The 10,600-nt window shown below is 31.9% G+C and overlaps 1 protein-coding gene across 7 annotated transcripts in view; it reads left to right on the forward strand.

Annotated features, from left to right (window-relative positions):
• The window catches only part of LOC106463121 (SWI/SNF-related matrix-associated actin-dependent regulator of chromatin subfamily A-like protein 1), an 18,672-nt gene extending 14,210 nt beyond the window's left edge, over window positions 1-4,462 (forward strand). For 2 of the 7 annotated variants that reach the window (XM_022390541.1, XM_013923096.2), the window contains exons 2-3: window positions 305-395; window positions 1,357-4,462. In XM_022390541.1, the coding sequence (XP_022246249.1) occupies window positions 387-395; window positions 1,357-3,504 (2,157 nt within the window). In that variant the 5' untranslated portion in view covers window positions 305-386 and the 3' untranslated portion in view covers window positions 3,505-4,462. The other 5 variants (XM_022390544.1, XM_022390545.1, XM_022390542.1 and 2 more) reach the window with 4 other exon arrangements.
• The last annotated feature ends 6,138 nt before the right edge of the window (window positions 4,463-10,600 follow it).

Consider the following 10,600-nt stretch of genomic DNA (forward strand, 5'->3'; position numbering starts at 1 on the left):
TAATCCACGGTACTCTACACCTGCAACTACAAGTGTTGTGTGTCTGACTAAATAGGTATAAATCATCTTACTACTTAATTCCACGGTACTCTACACCTGCAATACAAGGTGTTTGTGTGCTGACAAATAGGAATTAAATCATCTTACTCTAATTCCAGGTACTCTACACCTGCAATACAAGGTGTTTGTGTGCTGACAAATAGGAATTAAATCATCTTACTCTAATTCCAGGTACTCTACACCTGCAATACAAGGTGTTTGTGTGCTGACAAATAGGAATTAAATCATCTTACTCTAATTCCAGGTACTCTACACCTGCAATACAAGGTGTTTGTGTGCTGACAAATAGGAAAAGATTTTAAGTTGAAGTAGATTTTCATCAGCAGATGATAGAGGTATTCAAAACTGTGATCAGTTGGCCACTCTTTTGGTAAACTTCAAGTGTTTTTACCAATACATTTATGATGTCTGAATTATAAAGTTGTCACAAACAACATTGAATTCAATACAAACTTAAAGAGATCTGATCAGTATGTGAAAAATTGTGCTTGACGTAAGTTTACTGTATGATGTTTTACTGCTTTCACCTCATTCTATCTTCCTTTGACAACTTGTGTTATGATTTTGTACGTGTATTTGTATCCAAAGTCTTGTAATATTTTCAGTTTTTGTATTTCACTGCATCTTATTGTTTTCCTGCTCTTTCCTCAGTCCATCTTCCTTGACAATCTGCATTATAATTAAGTATGTACATCTTTATCGCAAGTCTTGCAACATTTACAGTTTTTATAATCTCTGCTAATTATCTTTCTGTAGATCTTGCCAAATAATACATGTACTGCCTGTTTGACCTTTGTAAGTCACTACATTCACCATTCTAGTGTGTTTTCTTTTCATTGATGTTAAACAGTTCTTTCTCTCTTTTTTTTTAAGTGCTAGAAATTTTTTATTGGCGGTATTATAATAATAATAATTAAAATGTTTGTAACAGAGTTTTGGTAGTATCAGTAAATATTTAATTTAATTAAACAAATGTGCTGAAACTGGTTTATTTCTGAATATAAGCATTAAATGATTTTTTCCGTTTCATTTTCAGTATCAATACTTAATCAGATACTGTCATTGATGATTGAAAGTGATAGAAAATACTCAGAGGAAGACAGAAATAATTCCTTTTAAAAGGCTGTTTTCAAGATGCATGAACAACTCAAACTGTTTTAAAAGAAAAAAAAAATAGGATACTTAAATTGATACTTTCAAAAAAGTGTTCTTAAACAAAGTACAGATACTGTTTATGAAAAGTTTTTTTTTACTGTTTCACTTGCTACTTAACACATATAAAGAATATCAATGCAGCAGGTTGGTGAAAAAAGTACTTTGAGTGAAGAACAGAGAAAGAAAATAGAAGAAAACAGGCAGAAGGCACTACAGAAACGAGCTGAAAAACAACTAATTAGGTTACCTGTATTAGTAAGGCAAGATAATGTACCATATTATAAACCTTCATCTGTTTGTAATAATGCTCATAATGTACTACCTTGCAAGAATTCTTGTACTGAAAGCAAACTCTTTCAAAGGCAAGTAAAATCATCAATAGATACAAGCAATATTAGGAATGTTGTTTCATTAAGTGCTGGAAATATTGAAGATAATCTGAATAATTGCAGTCCTAGTGTAAAAAAGTCGACATTTTATAGTGATAGAAAACATGAAAATCAGAATACTGTTGACAAATCTTCTGTGAGAAAGACTAAAGCAGAATTGTCTTACTCTAATTCCAGTAACTCTAAACCTGCAATACAAGGTGTTTGTGTGCTGATAAATAGGAAAAGATTTCAAGTTGAAGTTGGTTTTCATCAGCAGATAATAGAGGTATTCAAAACTATTCCCAGTAAAGTATACGATGCCAAAGAAAAGCAATGGAATTTTGCAGTACAAGACCATGACAAATTAATTCAAGGTATCATTCCATTGTTTCCAAATGTAGTAATTTCTCCTTTGCCACCATATATTCTTAGAGTTTTTAAAAAGGCTTCTGATGAATGTGAAATTCCATCAATGGATCTCTCAAATCTTGATCTTAAACTTCAGAATTCTTTGCTGCCATTTCAAAGAAAAGGAGTCAGTTTTGGAATATATAAAGGAGGAAGACTACTGATTGCTGATGATATGGGACTAGGAAAGACTATTCAAGCAATAGGTATTGCTGATTATTACAAGGATGAATGGCCTTTGCTTATTGTAGCTCCTTCTTCAGTACGTTATACATGGGCTGAGGCTTTCCATACATGGTTACCATCTTTGGATCCTCAAGAAATAAATGTTGTCAATTCTTCAAAAGACTCTGTGTCTGGGAGTAAAGTTGTGATCATGAGCTATGATATCCTAACCAGAAAAGTGAAATTTATTCAAAATCAAAAATTTCAAGTTGTTATAATGGATGAGAGTCACTTTTTGAAAAACTTCAAATCTGCTCGTACTCAAGCAGCACTTGTTGTTATGAAAACTTGTAAAAGAGTTATATTACTTTCAGGGACGCCTGCACTCTCTCGGCCAATGGAACTTTATACTCAGATATCTGCAATAAATAACAAAGTTTTTCCAAATTATACGGATTTTGGAATTCGATACTGTAATGGAAAAATTATGCCATGGGGTTGGGACTTCACTGGATCTTCCCATATGACAGAATTGCAATTATTGCTAGAAGAAACTGTAATGATTAGACGTTTAAAAGCTGAAGTGATCACACAGCTTCCAGCTAAACGGCGTCAAATGGTTCTTTTGGATCCATCTGTTGTGCATTCTCATAAAAAGATTCTTGAATTCATGTCAAAAGAGGTTAATCGTACAAATTTGCATGGAATGGAGCGTCGAGGAAAGCTATTACAGTATTTCAGGGAAACTGGTTTTGCAAAGTTGTCAGCTATATGTGATTACATTAAGGATTTACTTGAGGCTGAGAGAAAGTTTTTATGCTTTGGTCATCATCAGTCAGTTTTGGATGCTATCTGTAAGAGTATAAAAGAAAAGGGTATTCAGTATATACGTATTGATGGATCAACATCTTCAGAAACTCGCAAACAACTATGTGACAAATTTCAGTTTAATGATACAGTGCGTGTGGCAGTTTTAAGTATTACTGCTGCTAATTCTGGTATTAACTTAACAGCTGCACATATGGTGATATTTGCTGAACTGTTTTGGAATCCTGGAATTCTCACACAGGCAGAAGACAGAGCTCATCGTATTGGTCAACAGGATTCTGTTGTGGTCCAGTACCTTGTTGCTCAAGGTACAGCTGATGACCACATCTGGCCCCTTGTTCAAAAAAAGCTAGAAATCCTGAATAAAGCAGGACTTAGTAAAGACAATTTCTCTGATGCTGACACAACTAGAGTTAAGGGTCTTTGTCAGTCTTCACTAGATGACTTTTTAGAAGATCTTAGTAAGGATCAGGCATTCTTGGATGAACTTATTATGTCTCAAGAAATTCCTTCATAAGATACGTCAGTACAAAATGATTAAAAGATTTATATGCTCATTATTCTTGTGGTGTGGTATCCATTAAACTGAAAAAAAAAAATTTTTTTGCATGAAAATAATTGTTAGTGTTAAATTTCCTTTGAGTTTTTAACTTTTCACAAAAAGGCAACATTGTGTTGGTTCATATACTTACATATAAATGGAATATTTAGTTCTAAGAAATAACTTTCACATTTTACTTAGCTTGAAATAAAAGTGTCGGCTTATTTTTTAATTAAAAAGTATTAAATATTGATCAGTTGGCCACACTTGTGGTATACTGCAAGTGTTTTTACCAGCACATTTATGCTGTTTGAGTTATAAAGTTGTCACAAACCACATTATGTACAGAGTAAGTAATTACTTCTCTTTGAAGATTTATTGAAAATGATACAAGAGTGTGATGGATGGAATTATGATTTAGTGAAGATAGTTAGTACTTTGCTACATTGACCAGTGAGGTGTATACACGTATTACAAATGTAACCAGTTTACCACTAGAATTAAAATAGTTATTGAGTGGCAAATAAACTGGCCTTTATGTCTGATATATTTCAAAATGTAGTGTATAATATATATATATATATTCACAGAGCACAGATTCAGATTGATTGCAATAACTTTTCAATAAACTTGGTATCATGAAACATTTTGTGTGTTAAATAGACCACATGGTACACTTTGCACCTTTTTCTCCTCATTTTTAACAATTGAAGTAGGTGCAATTCATTAAGTAACCCAAAGGTAGAACTGGGTATATATCAAATAAAAAGCCTTTTTTAGGTGAATGGTCTTATATTGCCTAAGATTTGTATAGTCAATGAAATAAAAGCAAGCATAATTGTTTTTTTAATTTTTACATTTATGTATCAGTTTTTTTAAGATGTTTGCTCTCCTTCAGGTCTCAGCATATTAAAGACTGAAAATAATTGTTTCATTTTTGTATCAAGTTTGATAAACAGTAAAACTCTACAACATACTTTTAATTACCTTGACTGCTTATTTCTTTTACTTGTACCAAACTTCAAATTAACTCAGTTATTGTTAATTAAAGCTCTAAGCCACAAATTATTTATAAAAACTTAAAAACATGCGAAGTATATATGGACCATGAAGCTTTGCTTTTGCTTCATGAATTTCATTGTCACTTGTTCCCCACTTTCTTGTTCTTTGCAGTTCTATTCCTTATTTTCCTCTCCATTATTGGATTCAAAAATCTCATCTTCATCAAATGAATACTGGGAAAGATAGAAGGATGCTATCTGTAGTAGGTAACATACAGGAAAATATAAACCTTACCACCTTGTTAATGAAGAGAGATCCTTAAATTATCCAGTAGGAATACCATCTCGCACTGTTTTTAATTATATTGATTGTTTCTTGTTGATCATATGACTTTTGAAATTGATTATTCCCAGAATGAAGATCACTTGCTGAACCAAATTACTCATAACTCATAGCCTTCCCTTGGTAATGTGGAACAACAAGGTATTCGTTATTATTATGACAAGTTACAGCTTTTACATAAAAAAGGATATTTTTAAAACAGGTATGATGTTTTGATCACTTGTGTGATCATTCTCAAGTACACAAGTTTATATGTTAAAGAAGGTTTTAAAAACCACCATTGATCAAAATGTTGTACTTGTTTTAAAAATATGTTTTCTTACTGTAAAAGTTTTAACTTATAATAATAATAATAATCAGTAAATAAGCTCAAAATAAAACTATTAACTAAGTGCTCTGTATTTTGGGTTGGGGTGATAACTTGTTTATACCATTTATTGATATTATCCATTGTATTTTCTCTTGATGTATGAACTGTTTTATGCATGCTAATATATGAGTTATGTAAATACTTTACACCTTTATGCACCTCTGAGAGTACTTCTTACGTAATTATATGATGCATTTCTCTCCTCTTGTATCATTTATTATTCTGAATTTATAATTTTTTCTTTATATATGCATGTTTCACATAAAACACAAAATAATCTGTTGATTTTGTTACAGCTGCTTTTGTTGTTCATTATTCTTGAGTAAGTAATACCATTTCTGCCCGTGGGTGGTATTGCTGTAATACTTCATTTGTGCAAGAATGTCAACAGCAATGTCCTTCAATGATGGTGATACATGAGGTTATGGCCTCGCCTATGTTTGAAGGTGAATGACCAGTCATGTGGGTAGCACTAGTTGCTTTGATTAAATATGACATTTCTTGTGACATCAGGATTATTATAGTTAAATAGTCTGTACATGGTTTCAGCCTAATCAGTTTAAGTAAAAGCATTCATCCTATATTAATAAAGCACGTATACATTGTACTTGTGTTAAGTGTGATAGTAAGATTGTTCATTTTATGTTTCACTTTGTTTCCAGTCTCTTATTTCATTTATTCTCATGTCTCAGTTATTCAGAGATTTAGCATTATTTCATAATAGGTATCTTGACTGAATTTCCTGTTATTTCACAGACATATTCCATTCCTCTAAAGTTAATTTAGTTTTACCTCAACATACCACAGATAAGATAAGAATGAGTAAATGTTGGTATCATAACCATGGGATATTGTATTGTGGAGTATGCTATTTCTGCTAAATATGTACTTCCCTTTACTAGAACTTTTGTGCTTTAAGTATAAGAAAAAAAGCTTAGTGAAAGGAAATTACATTTTCTACAACCAGAAGGACTTTTAACCAAGAATTAGAGTTGGTAATTAAGTCCTGCACTAGAAATTGGACTTTCATCAATGCTGCAAAGATCCATAACTTCTATCTCATTTACAGCTGATGACTCAGGAAAAAAATAGTCCCATTGTATGGTTCACCCAGATTGGCTGTCCATGCTCTTCTCTGAGGATCAGCTTTAGTGCAAGGGAAACATAGATGACTGTGGATTGTTGCAGTGGTATGGTGGCTGATAAGTCTGAGACCAAGTAAGGATTACTGTATAGGACTCTTTAGATTTATGCTTACCACAGTAATCCCAGCCTACCTCTAGTCAAAGCCACTCAAAATTAGTCAAGAGAGACTAGAGGTGTCAATGGGGATCTACTAATACAAGCTATCTCACCAACAGGTGAGGCAATGAAACGAATGGACCATGAAATATTGGTAAGCCACTGAACTGGAAGGTATATTGCCAATATAATTTTGGATTGCAGAGATGTTTGGGATCGTCCAGAGCCAGTAAAAGAACTGCCTAGCTTACTTCATTGTTCTGCCACCCTAGAGAAGGGGCCATTGGATTGTCAGGGTCCTTAAGAGCACCTACAATACTATGCCTACAATTTTTAGAACATCTGTATAAGCTGATAGCTGGGAAGTTCTGAATCAGAGGACCCGGTCACAATCACCATTTCACATGAGTGAGGCAAGGGAGATCACTCGGTCATTATCCATAGTATAATGAAAGAGGACTTGGACTATTTCCTGAAATGTTCCAGACATGGAACTGCTTGGAATGGCTGGAATTCAAAACAGGCTGTACAATGCCTGGTTCTAATTTTATATGGTCCAGCCTTAGAGTCCATCAGAAACTTGAAAGACAAGCAACTGTGGGATTCCAAGAAAGTCATTACTGAATTACACCAAAAGTTTGCCCCAATAAAAAATGGAGCAATCCATCAGGCCAATTTCAAGGCTAGGAAGAGGGCTTCAATGGAGAGCTTGACTACTTACATGCATGATCTTCACTGTATTGATGTTAAGGCATACTTTGCAGTGGCCTTAATGGGTTATAAAGTTAACCTCATTGAGAAGTTTATGGGTTACCAGTGAAATTATGCAACATCACCTGGGTCTGAGAGATCTCACCCTTACTAAGGCAGTTTCTGGTATGATGCAATGGTTTCATTGTGTTCGGAACAGAGAAATATCAATTTCTCTTTTAATACAAGCTTCATTCCCACAGGAAAGATAATGATTAGCTTGGATGAATTTGTAATAGTTCTTGTCACATAGCTAGCAAGCCAGAAAAATTGTGACAGTTAGAGGAAATTGTTTGCTTTTTGCATGTTGTTATTCTATGTTCTTTGAGGCATTATTTAATTAACTAAAGATTATTTTGTGCATTACTACCATTGGTATAAAAAAGTAGGGTTAAGTATAATCAACAGTCTAAAGCAAAAAAAAAGAAGACAAGGGTAAGTACTTTTTATTGTTTTTCATGTTTATTTTTTATTTATTAATATAAAAGTAACTTAAATGCAAAAATAGGGACCTCTTTAAGTTAGTTAAGCTTAGATTAGGTAAAATAAATAAAAATATTTCACAAGGCACCACGCACGCGAGCAGGTCAGAATCAGTATATTCATGGACAAATACTTTTTTTAGATTATTAAAAATACTGAAAAAATATTTTATTGTGTGTGAGAGACTTGTAATGTTTACTGTAAGACTGCCAAATTTTGTGAAGATAAACACACTATATTAAAAGATAGTAGTATCAAATCTACAAAGACTTTGAATTAGTACAAAGAGGTCATTTGGTCAATCAAATTGAGAGAGTTAACAAGGGTAGACGCTACACTTCTACACATGATCAATGTCTAGTTAATTATGTTAAAATCATTATTTTAATTACTGTCCATAGGAGTTTAACAAATATGCTGTGACAGTGTTGATATACTTTTTCATATGATTACGTCATCAATATCTAGATTTAATTATGTTGAAACCAGTATTTTGCCTATTTTAGCATTTGTACTAATAAAATTTGCTTCAACTAAATATAATAAGTGGATGACTTACTGTTTATCTATCCATTTTCTATATAGGCTTTGATCACTAGCCAACACACTTCCAATCTTCTTTCGATACAGAAATCTTGTGAAAGTATGGAATACATTTCTAAACTCTTCATAAGTTATTTCAGACAGTGCTCTGTAGGACACTATGAGTTTCACTTTCAAAAGTAAACATACATATATGAATGAGACAGTTATTATAACCAGTAATCAGTTAATTAAAAAAAACGGAGACGTAACAATAGTAAACTGTTCATTTATTATATTTAGTTGTAGGATGGTATTGACGTTCGTTGCTATAGCGTTTGTTTAGCGCGATTGTTGAGTGTATCGGTTAAGTTATATTCGGAAAGAATAAACCAGTTTTATTAAGTAAAGGCTTGTGTCGCGTAAGTTTCGTCGGTACGAAGTTACGGAAAATTTGATCTGCGGTCGGAGTAGAAGAGAAATGTAATGTGTGAGTAGATAGTGAGTAATTTTATATACCAGCGTAACCTATTTCTAGTAAGACCTTGAACATTCGACAAAGTACATGATAGTTCTAGAAACGTTGCGTCACGGCGGTCATGTGACTGCTGACGCAACAATATATATATATTTACACGTAGGTGTAGAACATGAAAATATAATGTATATACATTTAACATAAGTGTAGAACATATGAAATATAATATATATATATATATGTTTACATGTACGTGTAAAACATGAAAATATAATGTATATACGTTTAATATAAGTGTAAAACATGAACATATAATGTATATACGTTTAATATAAGTGTATAACAGGAAATATAATATATATATATATATGTTTACATGTACGTGTAAAACATGAAAATATAATGTATATACGTTTAACATAAGTGTAGAATATGGAAATATAATGTATATATATATATGTTTACATGTACGTGTAAAACATGAAAATATAATGTATATACGTTTAATATAAGTGTAGAACAGGAAATATAATATATATACATTTGTTTACATGCACGTGTAAAACATGAAAATATAATGTATATACGTTTAATATAAGTGTATAACAGGAAATATAATATGTATATATATATATATATGTTTACATGTACGTGTAAAACATGAACATATAATGTATATACGTTTAATATAAGTGTAGAACAGGAAATATAATATATGTTTACGTGTACGTGTAAAACATGAACATATAATGTATATACGTTTAATATAAGTGTAGAATATATGAAATATAATATATATATATATATGTTTACATGTACGTGTAAAACATGAACATATAATGTATATACGTTTAATATAAGTGTAGAACAGGAAATATAATATATGTTTACATGTACGTGTAAAACATGAACATATAATGTATATACGTTTAATATAAGTGTAAAACATGAACATATAATGTATATACGTTTAATATAAGTGTAGAATATGGAAATATAATGTATATACGTTTAATATAAGTGTAGAACAGGAAATATAATATGTATAAATTTGGCTGCGCTGTTAACATATTCCTTTTGGATTCTTTATATCAAGCAAGTCCCATCCTTGTACATGAAAACTAAAACTTTCATGACTCTTCTACTTACGTTAATCATGTATTATCAGGCAGTGTAAATGATGTAAAACCAGCAGACTGATCCATACCAGTAATAAACACCGAGCTGTTGATATAATGAAAAGTGTTGTGATCGAATTAATGTACTGAATTATTTAGACTTCTTCTGCCTTAAGAACATGGCTTATATTAACAGAATGATTATTGTACAATGTTCCAATATTTAGGCGTGGCTATTAGCTGCTACACGTGCAGTTCCCTGAACAGAACTGATCCAAACTGTCACGATCCTTTCGATCCTGCTAACAGTACCTACACAGAACACTGTGTAGTGCATAAGGAAGGTCAGATCGGGAGATTTCCTGCGAACTTCTGTCTCAAAGTATCTGGAAGAACAGGTGAGGCCTAGTCCAATAATGGACTTTACATTAAAAGTTCCACTCCAAAAACTTAACTTGTAATTGAGACTACTATGTTGTTAGTTTCTTGATCTCTTCAATTCTTTCATCCTGTTCGTTGTTGGAAGTATATATTATGTAAAAATGTAATCTTGTTCGTTGTTGGAAGTATATATATTATGCAAAAATGTAATCTTGTTCGTTGTTGGAAGTATATATATCATGTAAAAATGTAATCTTGTTCGTTGTTGGAAGTATATATATTATGTAAAAATGTCATCTTGTTCGTTGTTGGAAGTATATATATTATGTAAAAATATCATCTTGTTCGTTGTTGGAAGTATATATATTATGTAAAAATGTAATC

The sequence above is a fragment of the Limulus polyphemus genome, unplaced genomic scaffold, assembly GCF_000517525.1.
Source record: "Limulus polyphemus unplaced genomic scaffold, Limulus_polyphemus-2.1.2 Scaffold1329, whole genome shotgun sequence".
In the NCBI taxonomy this organism is placed as follows: Eukaryota; Metazoa; Arthropoda; class Merostomata; order Xiphosura; family Limulidae; genus Limulus; species Limulus polyphemus.